General features: G+C 46.4%; 9 protein-coding genes across 9 annotated transcripts; 5 read left to right on the top strand and 4 right to left on the bottom strand.

The window, feature by feature from the left end:
• Positions 1-53: 53 nt before the first annotated feature.
• Positions 54-3,264, bottom strand: V8C40DRAFT_267776 (S8/S53 family peptidase; the record flags this gene model as incomplete). Its single annotated transcript, XM_083219887.1, has 4 exons — positions 54-692; positions 922-1,276; positions 1,347-2,321; positions 2,375-3,264. 4 exons carry the CDS (start codon positions 3,262-3,264, stop codon positions 54-56), a joined length of 2,859 nt encoding a protein of 952 aa, XP_083071236.1.
• A 445-nt stretch (positions 3,265-3,709) lies between these two features.
• Positions 3,710-4,573, top strand: V8C40DRAFT_267775 (uncharacterized protein; the record flags this gene model as incomplete). The annotated part of the gene is made up of 1 exon (XM_083219886.1): positions 3,710-4,573. The coding sequence occupies one exon, from the start codon at positions 3,710-3,712 to the stop codon at positions 4,571-4,573; it is 864 nt and encodes a 287-aa protein (XP_083071235.1).
• A 3,790-nt stretch (positions 4,574-8,363) lies between these two features.
• V8C40DRAFT_280719 (uncharacterized protein) lies at positions 8,364-9,975 on the top strand (the record flags this gene model as incomplete). The annotated part of the gene is made up of 2 exons (XM_083221444.1): positions 8,364-8,732; positions 8,812-9,975. The coding sequence occupies 2 exons, from the start codon at positions 8,364-8,366 to the stop codon at positions 9,973-9,975; spliced, it is 1,533 nt and encodes a 510-aa protein (XP_083071234.1).
• Positions 9,976-12,951: 2,976 nt separating this feature from the next.
• On the bottom strand, positions 12,952-13,580 carry V8C40DRAFT_267773 (beta-class carbonic anhydrase; the record flags this gene model as incomplete). Its single annotated transcript, XM_083219885.1, has 3 exons — positions 12,952-13,179; positions 13,246-13,423; positions 13,495-13,580. 3 exons carry the CDS (start codon positions 13,578-13,580, stop codon positions 12,952-12,954), a joined length of 492 nt encoding a protein of 163 aa, XP_083071233.1.
• Positions 13,581-15,593: 2,013 nt separating this feature from the next.
• V8C40DRAFT_250305 (thioredoxin-like protein) lies at positions 15,594-16,564 on the top strand. The gene has a single exon (XM_083216943.1). It carries the CDS (start codon positions 15,750-15,752, stop codon positions 16,134-16,136), a length of 387 nt encoding a protein of 128 aa, XP_083071232.1. The 5' UTR covers positions 15,594-15,749; the 3' UTR covers positions 16,137-16,564.
• V8C40DRAFT_250304 (alpha/beta fold hydrolase) lies at positions 16,538-17,784 on the bottom strand. The gene has a single exon (XM_083216942.1). It carries the CDS (start codon positions 17,536-17,538, stop codon positions 16,690-16,692), a length of 849 nt encoding a protein of 282 aa, XP_083071231.1. The 5' UTR covers positions 17,539-17,784; the 3' UTR covers positions 16,538-16,689.
• A 1,255-nt stretch (positions 17,785-19,039) lies between these two features.
• Positions 19,040-20,166, top strand: V8C40DRAFT_280718 (SDR family oxidoreductase; the record flags this gene model as incomplete). The annotated part of the gene is made up of 3 exons (XM_083221443.1): positions 19,040-19,270; positions 19,331-19,823; positions 19,886-20,166. The coding sequence occupies 3 exons, from the start codon at positions 19,040-19,042 to the stop codon at positions 20,164-20,166; spliced, it is 1,005 nt and encodes a 334-aa protein (XP_083071230.1).
• Positions 20,167-20,781: 615 nt separating this feature from the next.
• Positions 20,782-21,580, top strand: V8C40DRAFT_250303 (uncharacterized protein). Its single transcript, XM_083216941.1, has 2 exons — positions 20,782-21,006; positions 21,084-21,580. The coding sequence occupies exon 2, from the start codon at positions 21,105-21,107 to the stop codon at positions 21,534-21,536; it is 432 nt and encodes a 143-aa protein (XP_083071229.1). The 5' UTR covers positions 20,782-21,006; positions 21,084-21,104; the 3' UTR covers positions 21,537-21,580.
• Positions 21,581-21,820: 240 nt separating this feature from the next.
• On the bottom strand, positions 21,821-23,890 carry V8C40DRAFT_280717 (HET domain-containing protein; the record flags this gene model as incomplete). The annotated part of the gene is made up of 1 exon (XM_083221442.1): positions 21,821-23,890. The coding sequence occupies one exon, from the start codon at positions 23,888-23,890 to the stop codon at positions 21,821-21,823; it is 2,070 nt and encodes a 689-aa protein (XP_083071228.1).
• Positions 23,891-24,409: the final 519 nt, after the last annotated feature.

The raw sequence follows: 24,409 nt of genomic DNA, 5'->3' as shown, positions 1-24,409 counted from the left end.
CAATACTTTCTCACACAATTTGATAGTTGTACAATCTAACTAAGTACATGTATTCAAGAACTAATAATGTCGGTCAAGATCTCACAAATGTTCTGCGGATCATCACGCGGTAACTTCCAAATAGAACCTTCCAACGCTTCTTCCCAGAAAGATAACGGATGCACGAAGTCATACTCTCCCCTACGACAAGACATTGCCTTTAGAATTTTTGTCATACCAGGGTGCGAGTAAATCGCATCTTTCTTCCAGCCATTCAGTTTCAACCTATGTCTCGCAAATTCAAGGACATTTGCAGCAATCCCAACTGCAATTGGTGTTGCGAATGACGAGCCAGATATGTAGCGGTCTTTCATCTCACCATAGTTGTCGGGATCTGGCCATCGTATCTTGATATTCTCGCCAAGAGTCGAGAGATTTAGTTTACTCTCAGGGTTCGGGTTGAACTTCGCCCCCTCGCCGCTCCCATCTGAGGCATGAACGGCAATGACTCCTTCTTTTCTAGCCGGAAATGCTCGTCGTTTATAAACCCCCCAGTTCCCAGCGGCAGCGAAGACGAGCTTGCGATTCGCATCCTGGGATGAAGGTGAAAGTGCCTCAGTAATCTCCTCATCAATATCATAATGCTCCTCAGAGAGTGCCAGAGATATTGAGATGATATCGACGTCCCATTCCAGTACGGCCCATTTGATAGCCTGCTTCTTAGTTAGCAAACTGCCCACAAAGAATTTAAAAATTGCCTGTTAATGACAGGCCAGTATTATTCCACCATCCCACCGACACAGGTCTAAGCTGTTTTTTTGTTCTTAAAAAAACAGAAAGAAAGAAGGAAGGAAAGAAAAAGGGGGTGGGGGGCTTACAGCCCGTTGGAGGCTCGTCGAACACACGTTTTTTTAAGATAAAACAAAGGATGCGGAGTCATACCTCAGCAATGCGATGTAACTGATTCTTCGGCATTTTCTTCTGATCTGTTACCTTTGCAATGTAGAGCTCGGCTTCCGGTGCTACAGTAAGCAAGAGGCGGGCGATCATAGTCCCGTGATCGACTTGATCTTCACAGTCGTTAAGATCCGAAGAAGTGAAATTCCGATAGCCTCGAATACGTTGCTTAGCTGCTGCTGCCGCGATTTCTGAGTCTTCCTCTTTAACACCACTATCAATAACTGCTATCCGGACTTTCCTTTCAGGACATGGTTTGACATTGTCTGGCTGTGCTAGAGGGCTGATGTATTTCGTCGTGAAATCCTTCATACTGTTCCAGAATGTCTTTTCGTATAAGCTAATTACGTGTTAGTGAATCTATGAAAAAAATATTTTACCTCTGGGAGATTAAGAGCTGTAAGACTGACCCATTTCCTTCATGCTTGCCATAGTCGTCAATTTTCCAGTCATATATAGGCGTGTTATGTGTCGACTGACTTGACTGATTTGAACCGTCTAACACAGCTTCATTATACGAGGGCATTGCCATCAATATGGATTGTGCCGTCGATGTGGATTGTGCCGTCGATGTGGATTGTGCCGACTCGGGAGTGCCAATATACTCATGCAATGGTCTTACTATTTTTTCGCCAATATACATCTGAATTCGTTCCGGATTGTCCTCTGCAGTGGCGTCAATACACCCGGCATGGCCCAGGCAGCCTTTCAGAGCAGAAATAAAATTAGCATCGTGCACCGGCCTAAAGTTGCGCTCAATATACACCTCGAGTTGAGAGCGGAGTTCTATCTCAGACCCAGGTTTAAGATGAAGCTTTTCCCATGTGTGTACCTCAATCAATAGCTTAGCGAAGCTCAAAAGCTGTGTATCATAGACAAGGTCCTTTACGGGCTTTTGAACCTCAGATTCCTCTTGGAGGAGCCATGACATATATGGCCGTGTCTTATCTACAATCTCCTGAGTTCTGGGATCCCTGAGAAAGAATATTCCGGTTTCCGCGTGGGGATCATCAGAGTACCATGTTGCCCTGTTCCAATTGCGGCCAGACATGCGCCACAACGACAGAGCCAAATTCAAGCAAAGCTGGTCTCTTTCTCCAGTCGAGAATTTCTCAGCGTTCCGGACGCGTCGGATATGGTGGGAAGACGCATCTTGTTTCATTAGGCTTGCTAGCGATACTATCGGCGTGGCTAATGAGCTGAGCTCCTCGGAAACGTTAAGTTGTATAGGGCACAAATTCTCCCGAGTGCTTTCCATTGCCGGGGTATTTTGTGTGTCGTGATTTTGGTTACAAGTATCTTTGAGCAAGACATTCATCTTTTTCTTATCAAGTATGGACCTCTTGATCAGAGTACAGCCTGTAGCTTCCCCTTGAGTCAATTCCCTATCCAATCTATCAGCTAAAACTTTATATTACCGGCAAAGTAGCATACTTACCTTGTAAATGTACATCTACTCTCTACCCAGTAAGACCGCGTACAATCATGTCCACTTGACAAGTACAGATCAAAGAAGGTCCTGTTTTTTTTATCAACCGGATTCAAAGATTCTGTTAACTTTAACCGCATGAAATGATTCATATTGCAACAGCTTAGCTGTAAAGCGAAAGCCGTGAACATGGTCTCTAGGCATTGTTGAATCCTTGGTGTTAGCAAGTCGCCGCTGCGTAGCCTAAATTCAACCCTATTGTCGGTTGAAAACTCTGACTCTGAAGAACCACTTATCTCAATCCGCAGTACACTATTAACGCCATCTTCAGAGACTTCCAAAGCTTCCTGAACATTGGAAAGAGTTTCTTCATTGTTCCATGAGTGGGTTTGCCTGGCACCTCCTATGATCCTTTGTATATTTTCATCGCAGCGAGCCATTTGCTTCTTGGACGCCTCAGAAATGTTTTTATCGTGGATTTCTTCAAGGTGGTTTACGGTCAATTGCCTATCAATTTTCGTAAGTTGATCGCCCGAGTCAAGCAGTAAATTCTTAACATGGCTTTGGTCGTTGGGGTCATTTCGGTCTTCCTGGGAGCTCGGTTGAACAACACCCATGGCACCGTCCGAAGCTTCATCGTCCACTTCACGTCCTATAGAGGATTCTGGGCTATACTCGGATTCTCTCTCGGCTTCGTTGATCTCGTAACCTTGCGGTTTGGCGGCTACGTCCTCTTCTATCCAGTCTGTCGCGTGCTGGAAAGAGAGTGTGTCTGCTTCTGGAGGGTGGACTATATTGCCCTTTTGTTTCGCCCTGAAGAGCCGCCGTAAAACTTTCCTCCGTCCTGAGGCCACATTGGTGAGAGACCTCCAGAGACCAGAGAAGAACTTTGGAGCCATGGGCAGGGTGAAATATGTTTAAACTCGGCAAGACACTGTTGTGGGTGATTCAAGCTTCTGGTTAGAGAAGAGATTGAATCCCCAGAATAGTTCAGCCGAATTGGAGGGACAATGGATGGTGCTGGAAGCGGTATTCGTTTCATTTTCTTTTGTTGGTTGGATATTAACACGGCTGTGTGTGTGACAGAATGTCGAGTACATACAGAGAGCAAGAACCAATGGTCAGTCGATGCTACACACACGACCAAATCGCTGTTGTGATGCAGTAGTGCCTAAAGAAGTCAGGGTGTGCCACAAATTACATATATGAGCAGTGTATGTTCCTTACGATTCTTAGACCCATCCTTCTTCCAGAACTCTGAGAAAAGCAAAGCCCTCCCAGTAAAGTCGTCCAAGAAGTCAAAGCTATCTTTTGCTTTCAGAAATAAGTCTCCATATTCTTACCATGGTTCCAAAGACTTTTGAATACCATAAACTCGAGAAACGAGTTGCCGTCAATCGACTGCGACTCGGGACGATCATCACCGGCATCCAAGGGATGACCAGGCTCAATTCCGGAAAAGAGCCCAAGATTGACGAGGAACGTCTCGATTACTGGCATGATACCAATGTCAGCGTCACAACGGATGCTGCACTGAAAGGGGATGCCGGAGTTGAACTCAAGGTTGCCGCTCTTGGAGGCGTTGGAGGTGAAGGTAAAGTCGACGGCGCCCACGGCAATGTCGAAACGTACAACTTCAGCGCCGTTGATACTATCGAGTTCGAACCCACACAGGAGGACTATAATGATGCCGGCCGGGCTGAACAAGTACAGACCTTCTTAAAGAATTCGAATTATAAGCCCGTCTTCTACATTACAGGTATTAAGGTTGGCAGAGCCCCAACTGAAGAAGGTTATGAACCAACATTCGAAGCCACAAGGGTGAAAAGTTTGGGGGGAACTCTGAGCTTGGGAGTTAATATCCCAACTACTGCCTCGGTCGGGCCGAAGATGATGGGATCAAAGAGCTTAACTATCACTCAGCAATACAGAGAGCATAACGACTACATCTTTGCAATCAGAGTCCAAAAACTTCTGTACAAGAAAAAGAGGTTATTTGGTCCCAGAGCGTGGGTTAACAAGTCATACCGCGATGGTGAACTTGCTGGCCTGGGCAACGAAAGGCAAGAGGAAAAGGAGCCGGAGATTGCTTTTGACGAAATTGAAGAGGTTGATCTTGGGGAAGATGATCTGAAGGGCTACAAGCGGACTACAGGAATTGACCAACGAGGCAAACAAATTACCTACGTGGTTCCCAACGGGTGGTGATCATCTAGGTAGTAGGCACTGGCAGTCTGGGTCATCTATAGCTGCCCGATAAAATTCGACTACTGTTCTCACTTTTGCTTTGATAGCTACCTATCCAGTAATTGAGGCTTCATTAAGCAGTCATTCGCTACCTAGCTGCTACTCCATATACAACACCATCACCTTCTAAGACTATAACGGTGACTTAGCTGAATGGCTACTGATAACCACGAACCGCCCAATACACTATCTGAAAAGGAAATTTCCATCTCTCTTCACACCGGCGAGGGCCCTAAAATCCTGAGCAACAAGGTGGTTAACGCAAATTCCGGCGGAACAGTTACACAGGTTATAGTTGCAGCATATGCCCGATACCCTAGTCAAATCTATTGGTAGCCACATTCTCGTTATGCTCCTCGGACATGCACCATTAATACCGTTGGCAATGCTTCCGTGACGTGGCAGTGTATTATTCTTCTGTTCTTGATGCTGAATGGTTGGCTAGTCGCCAGGATCGGAGTCATTAATATACAACGCGGATAAGAGCAGCCTGTACGCCTTCAAAATCAAGGCAGGCAATATATTTATGGTCTGAAATGCGTCCAACAGACGCGCACCTTACCCACCGACATCAGTTCGTATTCAAAGAGCGCTCGTTTAGCATTTCCAATCGCCATTCGCCGAATAAGCCACCAGGGGATGTTCTCCAAGAAGCAGGGGGCTATTACGGACACCTTCAACCAGACGATTTCTGCAAGAAACCGAAACCCCATCGTAAGTTTCTGGCGGCTTGTAGCGCCTTCCTTAGTGATACAATGTCATTGAGGTATCGTTTAGAATAAAATTTGAGAGTCTTCGTCTTACGGAAATTAAATAATGGAGTTGCTTAGCTGGTTACTACCTACCACTATTGGATTGAACCTCCAGCTATATCGGTAGCCTTACACTTTATGCGCTACAGAGCCTGAGAAAGAGGGAAATAAATAGCTTCCGAAACTCTGAGATTACCAGGGCCGCATGATTATCTAGAAATGAGATCTGGCAGATGAAATCTAGAGGCGCTAGGAACGGAAACGAATCGGAGTGCGCTTTCCAGGCCTTCCGAAGGTGACACCACTCATGCAGGCCGAACCCGAGCAGGCTTAGGGGGCGCCTCCAATGATTGAATCCAACGGTAGGCTCCAAAGCTTCCTGACACTAAACTCGGCTATGCAGGAGACTCGAGCTGGTCCGATGTTGCTTGAGGCTCCGGGTGATGTCCTCTATGAGATTGAAGCCGCAGGAGATGGATCTACGATACCCTGTATTATGACGGCGAACAGCTCATTTTTTTGAAACAAAAAAGCTCCCGACAACGCTGTTATAAGAACATCGGGAAACTGAAGCCGTACAAACTAAGGAGCTGTCTGCTGTATTAAGACAGCGACCGCCGATATTTCTCTTCTAGGTGCAAAGTACTACTTCTATGATCCAAACTTCCATCGGTTCCTATTTGCACATGTGTCACCAAACTACATCTTCTCGGTGATGGCACTGACAAAGTCAATCGAACTGGACCTTTTCCCCGCCGTATCTTACTCTCTTAACCACTACTTCAAAATCAGCTACAAAATCGCCGAGGCTGTCTTTTTTCTCCATACTGCAGGCTTTCTTCATAAAAACAAGAACACAACGAGTGCAAACTTCGTGCATGCCATACTGGGTCCGCTGGATAGCATACTCAGTGCCCTCTATCTTGAGGGCTTTGTAACAATATTAGTGTTATCATGGAGTGAAAGTCGCATTACATACATGTATACACTTCTACACGCACGTTTAAAATGGTTAGAGGGTCAGTTGTAAACCCGACGTTCAGATTGAAACCATTTTATATCTTCTACCAATTGTGTAACAAAGAGATTGTCCAATGATGCAGCTTGACATATTCGCCAACCTAAATCTGAACTGTTCTCTGAGTCCCTGCGGTTTGTCTCTTAGGCATACGTGCGTTGAGGTACACGGTTCGCCGCCAAAGCATAAATCTGAGCCCAAGCTTAACAATAAGCGCCAATGAGGAAAAAAACAAAGGCCCGATGGCTACTTGTTTTAGCTATTGACGGTAGCTGTAGTCTGTCAAACTCATACTGGCTAAAGTCTTGGTCATGTGGAAATGGTCAAGGTGGGTAATATCCTCCATTAGGTACATATAGATGCTCTCACAACATCATGATTGAGGTCGCCCTTCAATCGCATCTGGGAGCTTCGCAGTAGTGACTTGTATGGAAGTACTTGTATCCTTTGTCACTTTTACCAGGTGGCTATCAATAGCAATGTTGTGTTTGCTATCTTAAGTAATGTTTCTAGATCAGATGACTGCGAGTATATTATACAGAGTAATCACTTCCTATTTTTGTCAAGCTGTTTCATGTTTCTAATTCTGCGGTAAACACCTGCTTAGATACATGTATTGGACAAGAAATCACGACATGCCAGTCTCAGAGATCGGTGGTAGATTTCCAATGAGCTCTTCTACTTGCAGATCCATTTCTAGTCTGTCACGTATTACTATCGCCAGCACCAATCGATGAGACAGTGGGCTGGTTCTCCCGGTGAATCCATCTTGTGTCCTTTGAAAGAAGAAGAAAATGATCCTATCCAACCGTTTTAAAGACCCATTAATGGTGACAAAAGGGCGATCAAGGAGCCCGATTTGACCCGAAGATAGTAATCCGAGTGCTATACACACATGGTCAGGTCAGTTAAGCCTAATGTAGGAGAGTATATTATAATAAGCTGCATACCTAGAGATAAGCTCTTTTTCAAGACGTTTACACAATTCTTAATTCTTAGGCGAATTTGACTACTTGTCCTTGCACGCAGTTGCGTATCCAGGCTGCCACTCGGGCAGAACACTCTCCAGTTCTGGGTCCAAGTCCGAAATCGCCCTGCTGCATCTTCGAACAACTTGGCGGCGGCATTTGGTGCTTTCGAGATACAACAGCAAAATAATTTCAAACATTCCCATGAAGCTTCCGGTATGCTTTGCACGGGCTGTTCCGAATCTGGATTCATGTTTGGGCGAGTTTTGTCAACCCCTGGCGGCGATTCCGGCGTCTGTCAAGTGACTGCTGGCGGTAATCTTGGTACATTTAGCATTTAATGGATACCAATGGAAACGGCATTGTGCAATGCGCTCCGTCAGATATATATATATATATAATGTGTGTGTGTATGTGTGTGTGTGTGCATATAGCACATATTCTCACAACACCATGATGGAAGTCGAGCGATAGACAGGCAGCACTCGCGATAAACCAATTCCACACGGCGTCTAGTTACACAGCATTTCCATCGTGCCGTTTGACTGAGAACGCATCTCTTTGAAGCCATTGCATTGTATCAACGGCCTGAATAATCCTTGGTTCGTGCTGTTCGCCACAAAGGCAGCAGTATCATGGATCAATGTCAGCTGACCGGCGCTTAATACCAAATGTCTTTGTTTGTCTGGATGCCTTGATTTCACTAGATGCCTTGAGACAGGTTCCATTGCTTTGTTCAAACCTTTGTTGAGACTCTTTTGCCACATCTAACAAAGATGTTACGTTCAAGTCGCGGCGCCATCCCTATCTCATGTCGCATGACAACGCAAAGGCTAACCCTGATGGTCTACAAAGCTGCACTTCTGTCTTCCGTGCAATAAGATATTGAATGTATATAAAGATCAAGTGTAACCCGACAATTTCCATCATGTGGCGAGCAATTACAGTACTTCAGGCCACAGTACAAAGCAACGACTTCTTCATCAGTCATCAAGTTCATTGATCCATCTGCAATGAACTATAATATCGGACAATTTGATCAAACAACTGGTCACCAGAGCCAGCAGTGGCCAAACAGCCCACTGAACCCGAACCCAAATCCGACACCAGGGCTAGATCCATTCTACTATGGCTCCGAGCCTCTTCCACCTGCAGGCCGACATCAACCTCCTCGCCCTTTCTCATCAGCTCCTCCGTTATACCAGTATCCAACCCATATAGCTCCGAATGATGGTGCAATATCGCCTATTCAATATTCCCAATACGCTCCACAGCCTCCATATGGACAACAACTTGTAGGCAACCAGCAATATCCACAGCAATATTCGCAGCAATACACTCAGCAGCAATCCATAGATACACCACAGGCAGACGTTGCTCCGGTAAGATGGATCACGTTTCCCCAAGAATCACCATTTTCCCAGGCGACACGTATTCTAACTCTTTCAATATGATCTATAGCAGTCACAACCTAATTTACAATGGCAGCTACAGCAATCGCCTAGATACGCTCCAATCTCGGAGGAGCAGCAACAATACAAGATCTATATCCTTCCAACGCCGCCTTCTCCAGGATATGATGAAAGTCAAAATGTCTGTATGCAGCACATCGATACCACTAACGACATCAAGAGACTCCAAGCAGCAATGGAAGAAGAGATCTGCAACAATACTGCACTTATACGGGTCTTGACCGATCCCAAATACCAGGACCCGCGGGCTCTTCATCAGCTGCAAACAGACTACGAGGAAAAAACCAATAACATTCTAGCCAAACAAATCGAGAGCAAAACTAATGGCGATTTCGAAGTCGCTCTATTAGCTCTCCTTGAGGGCCCCCTCGACTATGATGTTTATACTCTAGAAACAGCCCTCTCCAGAGAAGACATAGATGAAGAGGCATTGAAGGAGGCATTTAATGACGTTCTCCTCTGCCGCTCCAACGCCGACATTGGTGCCATCGTAAATAAGTACCATAGTACTACAGGTAATGACTTGGTCCAGCTCATCGGAAGCAAGGTCGACGACGACAGTCTCTTCAACCTCTACAGCCCAATATTGTCCGGTACTAGAGCCGAAGATGCAGTCCCCGCCATATACTCTGAGATTGAACATGAAGCCGGAAAGATTTATTGCTCAATTAATGGTTCTCCCGACATTGATGCCACTCCCATCGTGAACATATTGGCGAGTGCCAATATTGCCCAGTTGCGGGCCATAAGCGGCATTTATGAGAAGGAATATGGACGAAAAGGACGAAAACTATACGATGACATCTCACGAAAACTCTCTGGCCGCACGAAAGAGACCCTGCTGCGGATCCTCGATTTCGCAACGGATAGCGGCAAATCGGACCTGGCCGGCTTGTTGAATGCGCTGGCGTCGCAGAGAAGTGATGATAATGACATCTTCATATACAGGGCTCTTCGATTGTACTGGAGTGGCTCTGGGAGGCTCCAGGAACTTCACGCCGCGAGCAAGAAGAGTAATGGCAAGCTGATGAAGACTCGGTTGAATGATAAGCTTCTGGATGGAGACTACAGGGACTTGATGATCGCGTTGATTGGGGAAAAGCCCACGCCTAACTACAAGTACAGGTCGAAGCACCGACGACAGGGATTGTAGTGCAGTGTAATGGATCGCTAGTATTAGATTAGCTATGGCATAATATCTTCTTTATACGTGACATTTCGCTCAATATTAGCCAAGTATGAGCATCGCTGAATAAAATCCAAAGATCAGCCTATGCTACCAGGCACATATAGTCAACCCCACCGACTCATATGAGATTTCAGGTCTGCGAGAAATGAGTTGACCGAGTTGCTGCGCGTACTTGAACTCTCGCTACAGACGCGGCTTTCAACATGTCTAAAAAGAGGACTCAAAGCGTGATCCTTGTAGCCACAAGTTGGACACATATACGTCCCGTCTTGTTTAATATAGATGCCAAATTCAGGCTTCCAGCACCTTGCGTAAAGCTCGACCCTTTGGTGGTAGTCTCCGGATCGACATCTCCCGATATGTAGGTGCATCATCATCCTGGAGACGCTGGGGAATTTATCGGAACATCCAAAGCAGGCGACCGTTTTCTCCTTGTATATCTCTGTGCACCAGTGCTAAATTATAGACACCATCAAGTCAGTTATATGTGTCTACACATTTCCATTTCTCATTCCCACAACACATATCTTCCAGAGGTCAACGCACATTTCTCAGAAGCTCAGCACTCTTATGACATTCCTCGCAATCAAAACACTTGTGATGCTCTTCTAGTTTATGTCTTTTCAGAACATGTTCATCCGGGAAATGCCTCCTGCAATGAACACAGCAGTTGTGATCGAACCCCTAGAGCATGCGCGTCCTGCAGGTGTTGCAAAAGTGATGCGCGTCCGATAAATGACGATCCCACAAATCGGGCGACTGCAAATCGGCCGTACGTCCAGCTACAGCACAAGGCTTGCACACAAAGTGCACCCTTGACATCCAAACATGATGTGTCAGCTTTTCTCCAGAAGGGAAGTTTATTTGACAGCGGTCGCAACGATGGTTGGTTTCGTTTCGTGGCTGTCTTTGCCTTACGGTAGGCAGTTGACTTTGTTCCTCGTTTGTTGGCTGGCTTTGTTCTACGGTTGGCGGTCGACTTTCTTCCACGTTGACCGGCTGACTTTGTTCCACATTCGCCGATTGACTTTGCTCTGCGTCTGTTGCCTGACTCTCTTCTGCGTTTGCTAGAAGGCTTTCTTGCAATAAGTCTGGCAATTGATCCTGGTCCTCATATAGTGGTTGACTTTGTTGTTCCACCCTCACCGGCTGATGTCGTCTTATGGCTAATTTCTGTCGTCGCTGTTGTTGTTGCTGAGCCACCGGTGGCTGCCTATGTGCCATGCTGTAAAGGATCTGTTCACCTTGTTCCATATTTGGTAGTTGTTGCTGAGCCGTTGACGGTCTGTGTGCCATGCTGTAAAGAACCAGTCGATTTTGTTCCATGTTGGGCTGTTGTGGTGGTCATGCCATTGTTGGCTATCTATGTTCCGTGCTGTAAAGAGTCGAGGAGCAAAGCTATCTATTCGGACGGGACAGATATGCACTGTTGGGATCGGATAGGATCGCTGAGGTCGGGTATATGTAACGAGCGGCGACGAAATAATCATGATACACGCAAGGATCAAAAATCTAAGCGTCAATGTGATGAACGTGTGCATATATGCAGGCGGCGCACTTGCATGGTTTACGGTAAACGTAGAAAGAGCCGTGTGCTATATTTATGTTTACCACAGCTAAAGCAAGTGTGACTGTACAAGATCGCAATGAACTCTCAAGTAGGAGCACTGGATACATGTATATATTCGACCGGAGAAACACGCTTTTATGTTTGAGTTCACATTTGATGATGAAAGAGAATATCGCTCTCCAGAGGTCTCTTTTTTACAATTGAACCTTTGGTATCTGCGCAATGCCAAATAGTATTATAACTTATTCTCTGCATAGTCATGTTTGCTACCAATAAGTAACCTATTCAGTTTTCGGAGCGTCGTAGAGCAACGCGTTCCTGGTTAAGAATATTAATGAGACCTCTCCTCATGAAGCAAAGAAACATAGCCAAAGGCCTCTCCTTGTCGTCCAAGTCCTCCGCACACTCGTCGCCCTCCACGTGCTCCAAAAGAGTCCCCATGGTTTGGAACTCCTAGTCGCAAGTGGGACATTTGTAGCTGAATTGTTTGCCAAGGTATGCCTCGGATTGGTCGCAGTCCTTTGCCCACCCGTTGACGTTTCCGCGGTTGATGCCTGACGGACACTGATGGCGCTCCAGATGCAGCACCCAGGCGGAGTTGGTGGTAAACTCTCGATCGCACAAGACGCAATCGCAGGATGGCTCGGCATGTATGACCTGATGCTACTCGATGTCAGTCCTATTCATCCGGGTAGCGAGTTTTGTTCGGGGGTGGAACAGACGTTCAACAGATCCAAATTACAGTTAAATAATTCGCCACATTCCAAACACTTGTTATGGATGTATACTTCATGCTTTTCGAGGTCTTCGCGGTTTATGAAGCCTAAATGGCAGAACGAGCACGAGGTATGGTTCTGTTCCAAGTGAGCCTGGAGTTGATCGTGCGTGAGAAAGGCGCCCGAAGGAGAGCAAGAGATGCAGCTAAAGTGAGAATGAGGAAATTCAGAGATATGCCACTTGTAGTCTTCTTCAGAATCGAAAGACATGCGGCAACTATAACAGAACTAGAATTGGGAGCCAGACATCTTTGCGATTGTGATTTGTTGTGTTCTGTCTTGCGTCTGGTGGTTTGAGCACGAGGCAAAACACATGACGTGGACAGATTGTAGATGAGGGAATCGCGATGCTGCGAGATGGTACCTATGTAGCAACAGAGTTACGTATATTGCTTTGGGTTTAAATTGCAAGCGCCATTGAAGAGTATCACAGCCCATGTCAAGTACACATGTATGCACTCCTCAAGCGACATCAAAGGGTATATTGATCAACAGCCTTGGTGATGCAACAAAAAAGGGAAAAACATGAAAAAAGAACTGAGATATACTGGTGGTATTAATCTACATATATTCTGCCTCTACACGTACATGCGCCTAAACATCAACCTTGTTAATCTTGCCCGTCTTGACATCAAAGATATAGCCCGAAATAGGCACATCTTTGATCGCAGCATTCTTCCTCAGAAGCTCGACATCGGTCTTGACACTCTTCTGCAGATCCTGGATGGTCAAGAATGCAACGTGGCTGACGTCCTCGCCAGTGTTCTTCTTGACAGTGTTGCGGAACTCCTCCTCGTGGATGAGAAGCATGCCGCAGTCGGTCTTATAGATAATTTGTCAGCCAACCAATTCTATCTCCATCAAAGCTTCGAGAAGGACAATTCATACGTGGTGGATAACGACGACTTCTTCGGTTCCCAGAGCCTGCTGAGAAATGATCAAGGAGCGCAGCGCCTCGGCAGCTCGACCTCCAGCATTACGGTAGACGTGGGCGTGGCCCTCTTCCAGGCCGAGGAACTTGGCTGGGTCCAGACGAGCGTCCATGCAAGTCAGGACAAAAACCTTTCTAAATATCTCATCTCATGTTAGAAAATCATGAGAATCCTCAAGTTTCTATGTAGAAAAGATGAAACGCACCGGCCGGGAGGCATAGGCAGATCGGCCTTGTCGAATGTAGCAACATATTGCTGGTTGGCAACTTCAAATTCGCTGGCGACGGTCATTTTCGATAGTGTGCGTTTGCTTAATAAGGTGATTAGAAGGAGAAATGCAATGTCTTGAGGACTGTTTTGATATGGCTTGTAGATGAAGAGAACCTCACTTGGAGCAAACGGTTCCCTTTTATACATGTATTCTCCCAGCAGATAAGATATAGGTGCTCATAATGCAGCCCCCATGACGTCTCAAAACAGGTAGATCTAAACAAGGCGCATCTCCAGTATCATCTAAACTTGCCCTGCCCCCACACTCGGTATACATCTCACAACTTTGACAAGGGCACTGCTATCCTCATCAAGTTAAAAAATTCGCAATTCATTGAAGATGTGTCGCAATGCAGCCTCACTGCGGGGAAGCTCGTCCGTCTACAGCCACTGGAACGGAGCGCTACGGTCAAAAGAGGTGCAGTAGTCCGCGATCGAAGCGGGATGATTAGAAACCCGAACAGTGTCGAAGAAAAACGCCGCGATTCTCAGCCGTGTAAGAGATGCGACAGCCCGCGAGGGAGTCAACAAGTTGCCTGTTTCGAGAGCCGAGGGCCCGTGGGTTTAGATCTGTGTCAACGTTGACAAGAGGGTAATTTGGGGGTTTGAGATGGAGCAATTGAGAAAAGTATCCAATGGCAATGTTTCGGAGGAGTCGCAAAGTGTTGCTGGTTGAGAGATAATTGATGGCGGTGATGGATTTGAAAGACAAGTTGCTTTCTAAGCAGAGTATTGGTGAGAAATTAATTCCATGTTTGCAGGAGGGAACGAGAATGAAATTGGATCATGTTGATGCTTCATGTTGGAGATGCGCGCAAAGTACTGCTGTGAGGAGAGTCAGTTGGCTCAACAAACTAGGTCGAGGCCAGGGGTTGAGAGATTCGGCAAGTCATTGCTAGTTGATTCAAGGTTGATTCAAGGTTGAAGAGGCTAGTTGGTTGAGGCTCCAAGCTGTGAAGCGGGTTCGCAGACTCTTTCCGCAGCTGTAACGCTCGGTGTCGAGAGATGCAGGGTAAATCAATGCGAGGCGAGAGCTGCATCAATGGATTAATAATAGTAAATAGATGGCGAGTTAAGACAAATCATTGTAAAGAGTGCAGCCTGTGTAGTATTTATGAGAACTCCTTTTAAAAGATCCATTATTTTTCGACTTGGTCAGCAGATGCCAAATGATATAAAACCTAAAGTCAGCTCATTGCATCTCTGATTCTTTTATTCATCTCCCACCATTTCGGCAGCTGATTGCGAGAAGTGTAATCTGTTGCCCGATGACACTAAGCAGCAGAATCTGATGACATAATGAGAGTCACATATGTGGCGGTGCAAGGAGCTTCTCTTCTAACAATTTGGTTGACAAAAGCAGCATGAGCCACAGAACGAGCCACATGACGTCACTTCTAGATTCCAAATCAGCTACAAAGAATCCTGATGTTTCCAGCGACTTCGGGCGGTCAGACAGGCGGTGTTACAGCGGCTGCATGGATTCGATGTACTCTTCCATAGTAAAATATCAGCGGAGGTACATGTTGCGGCACGGAGATGCCGCTTACCTCGCTGTAAATTCCTCAATTTGTCGCACCTGTATTACAGAGTACGCATATTCCACACCAGCTCGCTCGTACTCGCACGTATTCGCACGTAAATTGTCATCCAGACGCCCAAATTATTACAGAGCATTACAGATCCGTCGACGCATCTTTTAGGCCTCATTCCATCTATATATTTGCATCCATCTGCCTCTGTCCAAAATTTCCCATCTTCATTCAATCTGAACAAACAATCAACAACACAATAATAACAACAACTTCAACAACAATAGCAAACAGCAAACAACAACTCACCAACACTCTAATAAACAACAAGGCAAACAAAGTAACACAGAAAATCCCATTTGCGGCATATTGCGGATAATTGCGGCCCGCTCTCTGTGAACCCCGCCACGCCTCATTAATTTGCGCCCCTCATCAGCATTGCACCATCCGGGTAACCGCTGACAAAAACAACTCCAACTTTTAAAGTCGCCGCTGCCCTCTTCTTCTTCATCACTTTTACAGTACTTGATCTTTTTTATATATCAAATCAGTCTACATCAAGAGTCTTTCTGAATAGACTTGACGAGTCGTTAAGACAACTTCCACAACACAAACAATAACCTCACCACAACAACCACAACCACACAACTTCTTCACAATGGGTGCCGAGAACCTCCACCACATCGAGTCCTCCGAGCAGCTCGACTCTCTCCTCGCCTCAAACACCTACGTCGCCCTCGACTTCTACGCCGACTGGTGTCCCCCTTGCAAGGCCATCGCCCCCATCTACCAGACCCTTGCCGACAAGCACACTGCCGAGAATTACCTCGCCTTCGGAAAGGTCAACGTTGACCACGTCCAAGACGTCGCTGCCCGATATGGCATCACCGCCATGCCCACATTCTTGTTCTTCAAGGACGGCCAGCAGGTTGCTGTCAACGGCAAGGCCATGATCCAGGGCGCTGACCCTAGGAGCTTGGGTGCCGCTGCTGAGAAGCTGGGTGGATTGGCCCAGAAGAGAATCGAGGAGGCTGCATCTGCTTAAAGAAAATTCCTATTCATTGGAGACTAGAATAGAAGGCATGCAGGATTGAAGGTAGATTTGGTTGGCAAAACAGCAATGAGGATGCAGAGAGGGGAGCGTACATGGAACTCTGGGCGCACAGCGGGGAATTATATCATGGGAAAAGGCACAGCGGGTTCGATAGCATTTTAGAGTCATATGGTATTCATTTACAAGACTTTTTCTTTTACATCTTTGTTCTTAAGAGTAATTACTCGTAGTATCTTGTGGTGTATCATTGATGTTGATGTCAGGACTACAATATGATACGCAAGCAAAACACATTAGATGTATCAACTATGATGCGCGTTCACGTTTGTTGAACAATAAAAAAAGACCAAACGAGCTGTTAAAACAAGAAAATAGATAATCATTACCATTATAGTCAATTGATGTAGTTATATAAAGCCTAAATTATTTTGTTGTATTTCTTCGAAAAGACGTGCTTTTCTCCCAGGGTACTCTCGTATCTTCATGTTCATAACGATTCCAATCACTTTACGCCATTCAACATCGCCTCTCCTCACGTATCCCGTTAAAGCTGTCCAATTTCCAACGCTTTAAGCCACGATCGCAGCTCTCGGTTCACTTTGGGCGCATCTTCTCTCCAAGGCCAGTGGCCAGCCTGGGGCAGCGTAACCACTCGAACCGATTGATCAAACCATTTATAGAATCCATCCAACATTTTGTCCGAGAAATACGGCTCCTGCATCCCCCAAATCACCACACAGGGCATCTTGTAGTGCATACTCGAAGTGTCAATGTTTTGACCATATGGCGGCGCGGGAAAATTCTTGCGGAAAAAGTAAAACATGCCGCCTTCTGGAGAGTTCTTGAGATACTCTTTAATCTCAGCGCGGTACTCGGGATCCGTAATCGTGCGAACGACGTGGTCCAAATCGTACTCGTCGCCTGGGTTGTGCTTGATGTACTTGAGTGAATATTTGGACAACTCCTGTTGTTCTTTGTCGTGGTGGATGAGATGCATCATGGTGCCGAGAATTGGCGTGTTGAAGATGACCAGGCCCAACAACCTCTCGGGGTGCGCAAAGGCGAGCTTTTGCACGGTAATGCCTCCAACATCTCCTCCTGCAAAGACTGCCTTTTCAATCTTCAAGTGATCTAGAAGGGCCACCAAGTCACCCGCCATAACATTGCCGTCATAGGCGTCTGGGTCTAGCGGCACATCGCTTGGGGGATATCCTCGAAGCGTAGGAAGAATTACGGTGTGATCTTTGGAGAACTCGTCGATTTGCTTGGAAAAGGTCATTTCGTTGTCTGGATGGCCATGGACGAACACCAAGGCTGGGCCTTGTCCGTAAAGGTGGTAATGGATCCTGACGTCTCCATTAGAAAAGAAGTGAGAATATTCGTCAATGGGCATCTTGAATAAGCGTAATGGTCAAATTGTTAATAGGAAAGATGTAATAAGGCGCTCTGGAGTGTTGTAATATGTTATGATTCACTGTCTTGAGGGATGTAGAGAATCCACTCTGAAGGATATTTAACTGATTCATGTGATAAGAATGTGTGTCATAGACATGAACTTCAACTCGAACATCTCCAAGTAGGGACCGGAGATGCTTCAGTCGAAATAATTACCAACCCATGACAAATGCAAAGAGAAGCTCTGTAGAAAGAGATGTCTGTGGGGGGTTCAGCCACGAGGGACGGCGAGTTATAACAGGAGCTTCATTTGTTTGGCTCTCGTCAGGTGACAACCCGCGAGTTATCGCTAGCGCATCAAATGGAAAAAGTCTAATTCAGAAATAGCATCTTCAACTGACTCTTGTGGACGGAGTGTGCCGGCTCTTAGATGCAACGATCCCATGCATCTCGGTAGTCCAGAGCCGGATGCTAGACCGTATCGAGTAAAACAGTCCATGGACACGCTAGATGATGACGTCGGTTTACAAGGACTTCAACAAGAAATCGGTTGTTCTAATTGAGAAAACATCTTGAGATGGCTGTTACTTTTGCTGTTTTCTAAGACTCAAGGCCCGGACATGTACATGAAGCTATATCAAGTTGCCTAATAGTTGAGTTCTCTTAATTCGCTCTCATCGCCTAAATGTGATGCCGTTTCTTAGAAGTAGAATGAATGAATCAAGATCACTGGGCCATTTGTTAGTGTGCCGCAGCTTTAACGGGTCTCGCCCGGGCCTCGCTCGCAAAGATCGCTTGACTCGCGAAACTCCGGATCGACTTTTCCTTGCAAGTCTGGGCAACGCTTTCAGCAACTTGCAACTTCCTAATCCCCATTCTTTATCGCCATTGGCTCTATAACTAACCCTGATTGAGAGCTCTCATACGCGTGAATCGCACGGCATCGTTGCCGAGTTCGTGCGAACGATACGTCTCCGCGGCCGGGTTGCCTTCTGTTCCAGGAGATCACGATGAGTAGAGCTGCTTCATGGGAGGCTTACAAATGGTCTTCTCATTGATAATCCTTTTTTTTCTTATGCATTTATGTTTCTTCTTCTCTTTCATAGTCTAGATGGATGCTCTGAATGGCATCATTTGACCCCCATCGATGACATGGTTAGCTTTATCAGCCAAGGCGATGAACCCTCTGAGATTACATGATATAGCATCAAGGGGAGATGTGATTGTTCATCGCGATGCGAAAAAGTCTTCAACACTAAGATATTGTGATTTAGTATGGGTGTACAAGTTGGCATCATGAGGCGTAGAGGGATGTATAAAAGGGGGACATCATCGACGAGGAAGATATTTTCATCCACACCAGCAACAATACAGTTCACAGACATCTAAAACAGACAACACAAACAAATCACTTCTTCTTTATAACTCCCATCTCCTTCCAAGCTTTTTAAGTCTAACGTCACAACTTCTTTCAACGAGAATTCTCACTATACAATAAAATGGCCGCCCAAACAGTCCTCGTCACCGGTGCCTCCGGCTTCATTGCAGCCCACGTCGTGGAAGCATTCCTCAAGAAGGGCTACAACGTTCGCGGAACCGTACGCTCAGAGAAGACTGCCGAGGAAGTGCGCAAGACGCACTCAAAGTATGCCGAGCAGCTTAGCTTTGCCATTGTTCCCGATATGGCTGCTGCCAATGCGTTTGACGAGGCCGTCAAGGGAGTCAATGGTGTAAGTAGACACACAAGCTATCATTAAGGAATAACATTACTAATGCATATCAACACACAGATTATCCATACTGCCTCGCCTTTTATCCTGAATGCTACCGACTTCGAAAAGGAGCTCCTTCAGCCTGCTATCCGTGGCACAACCTCCATCCTGGAGGCTGCCCAGAAGTACAACCCTTCCATCTCCAGAATCGTCGTCACCTCGTCTTTTGCTTCTGTCCTGGACCCGATGCAAGGCCAGCGCCCCGGATACGTCTACAAGGAGGCAGACTGGAACCCCATCACCGTCGAGCAAGCCAACAGCAACCCGGTCATGGCATATCTCGCCTCAAAGACATTCGCCGAGCGAGCCGTCTTTGACTACATAGAGGCAAACAAGCCAAGCTTCACCGTGGCCACTCTGTGCCCTCCCATGGTCTACGGACCAATTGTTCACAGTGTTAGCGATGTCAAGTCGCTCAACACTTCTTCCGGCGACATCAACCGACTCATCGATGGCTCGGAGAAGGATGTTCCTGACACTTCCTTCCACGCATTTGCCGACGTCCGCGATCGTAAGCTTTCCCAACCTTCAATCTTGACATCATTATCAATTGCTAACCATGAATTCTCACAGTTGCCGAAGCTCACGTCTTGGCCTTTGAGAAGCCAGAGGCTGGCGGACAGCGATACCTCGTCGCCAACTCTGCCTACAGCTACCAGCAGATTTGCGACATTATCCGCGAAAAGTTCCCCGAGCAGAAGGATCTGACACCCAAGGGCAACACTGGCGCTCCTCTTCCTCCTGCTTACCGCCTCGATACTACCAAGGCTGTTACTGAGCTGGGCCTCAAGTTCAGACCCCTGCAGGAGACTATTGTGGACATGGTCAACAGCTTGCTGAAGCTGCGCAACTAGAGGAAAAGTTTTCTTTTACTCTAGAGTCATAGAATTTTCTTTGATGAGCAATTGGCATTCAGAATACGAGTTATAGCATAGAGTATAGAATAGAGAAAATGAGGAGATGATGCGTTTGTCTATTGCCTTTTCTCGGCCATTTCCATTTCCATTGAGTATTAAGGAGCCATTCCTTTATTGTCAAATGCCGAGTTCAAACTGCTAAAGGTGGGAGAGGTTTGCTCAAAGCAGTAAGATCAGTAACATACCTTTCGATAGTCTGGATTCTCATTACAGCGTAAATACATACAATAGTCCCCTGAGCCCTGCATACAAAAAGCACATGCGCCAACTCCCTTGCCTAACTAGTCCACGCCAAGACCCTCGGATCCTTACATCCTCCCAATGACATGATATCTGACAAGTCCCGTCGAATGACACTATGCAGGTCTCTACCGTAGCTCTCACTCTACCAAATAAGCTTAATATAGCGGTAGTCATATTACGTAGTTTGTATAACCCTTCACATTGGCAAACGTGCGTATCAGACGTCAAGGGAGAATAGTCAGCAGAGACATCAGGCGTGGCTACGCAAGGAGAGCACCATGTTTCACAATTGGGATTCGTTTACGAGCCGCCTATTTGTCTATTCATGCGGGGGATGTGAATGATTACCCGTCGTCGTAGTCTCAGTGTTCAGCTCTGTTAAGTTTGCGGAATCTGTGTGACATCCTTGGGGCGGTGCCGTGGAATGCTGTCTCGGGTTGCCGCGGTCAACTTTATGCATAGTTCTTTCCGGATGTCGATGCGGACGATCGGCTCCGACAAGAGCATTGACGAAATAAAGATATAAGGTTATAAGTTAAGCTTTAATCCCTTCTTCTTTACAAGTTCAAACTCAAGTAAACCTCATTCTTACACTCTAGTCTACACCAAAGATCAACATACAAACATTCGCAATGCTTCTCAAGTCTATCCTCCTCACCCTCGCCATCTCTTTCGCCTCAGCGCAAAGCGAAGTCGGTCGGCCCTGCGGCTTCAAAATTGCTCCCTGCCCCTTCGACATGAAGTGCGTCGCCGACAACCCGTACTGCCCTGAGCTCAACAAATGCCCCGGCCACTGCGAGTTCAAGAACAAGTACGCCTCGTGCGGAGGCTTCACCCCGAGACCGCACAACTGCGACCGCAATCACGTGTGCCAGGACGACCCTCGGCTGCCGCCCAACTGCGGCATGGCTTGTGATATTCCGGGAATTTGTGTTCCGAAGACTGCTGAGTTTTGTGGGGGATTTGCGGGTTTTGCTTGTCCTGCGGGAAAGTATTGCTATGATGTGTTGGATGATTGTGATCCTGAGAATGGCGGTGCAGATTGTGGTGGCATTTGTTTGTAGGAAAATCCATCGATTCTTCAAGAAATAGTAAATTGAAACTCCACTCGCATTGCTATTCTGTTATCGTAAAGACTTGAAAGGTACTTATACAATGATAGCCATGAACGTTGCTCTAGAACGAAGTTGATCTGCATGTCCTTGATCTGCACACCTTCGGCCATCATCTCTTGACTGATCTTTGCTTCGGAAAAGCGCTCTTCTGGATACTGCCTGTAATACACTGCCGGGCTTTAGGGAAGGGGTGGAATAACATTCGAGCCCTCAACAGGTGACTTGCTTGAAGATTACATGTACCTATTCAAGTACTCATATAGATATGGGAAGCGATGACAGAGTACATCTGCTCTGAAGCTATTCCTGTCATCCTGCAAATACCCCATGGCAGCTATAACAGCATCTCTGGAAACCTCAAACTCAGGATTCTCTCGAACAAAATTCCCTAATAGGAGATGGCCGCAATCTTTGATGCCGGCAGCGACAGTGAGGATTTCTGATATAGTATCGTCACTGTTGCCTTTCTGCTGCAGCAGTATCTCGATGATCTCTCTGCTGTCATACTTAGATGTATTCTTGGATACCGCCGCTAAAACTGGGGTGATGTCGAAATCCTGGGTCTTATGCTGCAGCAGTATCTCGATGATCTTTATGCTGATATACTTAGATGTATTCTTGGATACCGCCGCTAAAACTGGGGTGATGTCGAAATCCTGGGTCTTATGCTGCAGCAGTATCTCGATGATCTCTATGCTGACATTCTCAGATAAATTCTTGGATACCGCCGCTAAAACTGTGGTGATGTCGAAATCCTGGGTCTTATGCCACAGCAGTATCTCGATGATCTCTCTTCTGATATACTTAGATGGATTTCTGGATACCGCCACTAAAACTGTGGTGATGTCGAAATCCTGGGTCTTCAGGGATAGGAGAAAACGTATCGCTAAATGGCCGGATTTTGGGTTCTCCGCGGTGGCGACGAGAATTTGCTCGGTGATGATGAGTTGATTCTCGTAGGACCAGAGAGCCTCAAATACTTGTTCGGCGCCGTCCAAGTTTGCGGCTGCGCATAACAAAATCTCGTCATCTATTTTGAACTCTCCTCCACGACACCGAAGCAATACTTTGACAACCTCGCCCACTTTGTCATGCTTTGTTGCAGCCTTGATCAAATCTTGGCTAACCGGGACTTTAGACATCTTGAGAATCCTCTCCATATGGTAAGGTTGTGACGTTTCTGCTAGATACATGCAAATATCCGCCTCGACTCTTGGGAAATTCTTGACGAGCTCTGGTATCGAAGTGTAAGTGTATTGCAACACCTCCTTGATATAGGAGTATTCCAAGTCTACAGATCCGTAAATATACTGGACAACATCCTGAACAAGTGTCTCCTCTAGTTTCATATAATCCGGGAAAAGAGAATCGTCGGATTTGTCCGCCAAATCGGAAGACATGCCTCGTAGCGCGTAAACGAGATCCCGAGGATCTGTAGCCTCACTGCCCCCAAAAGCAAATAGCAGTTTATAAAAGCTTCGACTCTCACTCCACCATGTAGATTCCCTCCACGGGGATGGCATGATGTCAAGTACAGATTGGCAGTGCGCATCAGGAGTAATCCCTAAGAGCAGAGGAGTAAGACCGAAAAGGCGGGCTGACACAGATTCTTTACCACAAGATATAATGGCGGCCTTTGCGAATGCCACCTCCTGTAGAATCCAAACCCTGCGAAACCACGGTTGTTCCAGGATTTCCTGCAGACCTTGTCGTAATTTTGTGAGGTCGGCACCGTGTTGCTTTAAATCTGGCCGATGAGAACGTGTCCAAAGGCCTTCCCAGCGGCTATCCTGGCGTGACCAGGCTCTACAAACGTGCTTATTGCTTTCTGTCTGCAGCCGCTCTAGGCTTTCCAAAAAGAGGTCTGTCATATATGACCCCCGACCTAAGCGGAAAATCACACCCGCGGCTTGCTTGTAGATATTTCCCATTTGTCCAACTTGGTGTCCTCTCTCTCGGTTGTTTCCCTGGTCAATGCAGACTGCGTCAATCCACAGGAGCCGCTCGTTCTCGGGGTGGCGAAGGTCAAGCAGTGCGTTGTAGAGATTGCGAGTGATTCTTAGGTAACCACCTTTCATATGAATTAGGTGACCACATATTATAGGATTAATTGCGGGATCACAGGGAGAGCCCCAGGTGTATGAGAGGGCTTCGTAAGAGATCATATCCGTCCGCTCGTGTAATTCTACTTGGATGAGCTTGCCGGATATCACATCACCCCTTATACTGCTTCCAGAATGTAGGCAGAATAGCCGTATCCCAGGCTTCTCGAGATCGAGAGGGGTGTACTTGAATTCTTCCATGGGTGCAAGTAAAAAGCTTGATGAATAACGAAATTGAAGAATCAGCTATCAATGGTAGAGTTTGAGATCAAAAAAAAAAAAAAAAAAAAGAAGAAGAAAAGGCTTGAATAGCACGGGGATTCAAGGATCAGAGAAAAAAGTGCGTCCCTATATATTAGCTACATGCTGTGTTGAGAGGTTGGTCCAACATGATTCAGCCTTGGGCAGCAAATCCGCAATTCAAGGGCTGCCATTTGATGGCGACCGACCTCGCCACGTTGGCTTGCATGCTTGCATACATGTACACGGCCGATAGAAGGCCAATCAAAACCTGATCATACGCACATTAGGCAGAAATATAGCTTTACCACGTCAACAAAAGATCGAAGTGCTGAGCATGACATGTTAACGTGATGCCTAAGCCACTCTTTAAAATGTTACATGCAAAGGCAGTGTGCATGCAGCTACATGTAATCACAACGATGGAAGGACAGGTATGTAACAAACAGTTTTCCAAATTGACGCTCTGTGTACATGTAA

Source organism: Trichoderma camerunense, assembly GCF_050948025.1.
Source record: "Trichoderma camerunense strain CBS 138272 chromosome Unknown V8C40scaffold_13, whole genome shotgun sequence".
Classification (NCBI taxonomy): Eukaryota; Fungi; Ascomycota; class Sordariomycetes; order Hypocreales; family Hypocreaceae; genus Trichoderma; species Trichoderma camerunense.
Note: the sequence above shows the minus strand (reverse complement) of the source record. Positions and strands in the feature narration are given on the sequence as shown.

Coding starts and splice junctions, on each gene's coding strand:
- V8C40DRAFT_250304 (XM_083216942.1), bottom strand. CDS start 17,538: ATGCCCATTGACGAATATTCTCACTTCTTTTCTAATGGAGACGTCAGG.
- V8C40DRAFT_250303 (XM_083216941.1), top strand. CDS start 21,105: ATGCTTCTCAAGTCTATCCTCCTCACCCTCGCCATCTCTTTCGCCTCA.
- V8C40DRAFT_250305 (XM_083216943.1), top strand. CDS start 15,750: ATGGGTGCCGAGAACCTCCACCACATCGAGTCCTCCGAGCAGCTCGAC.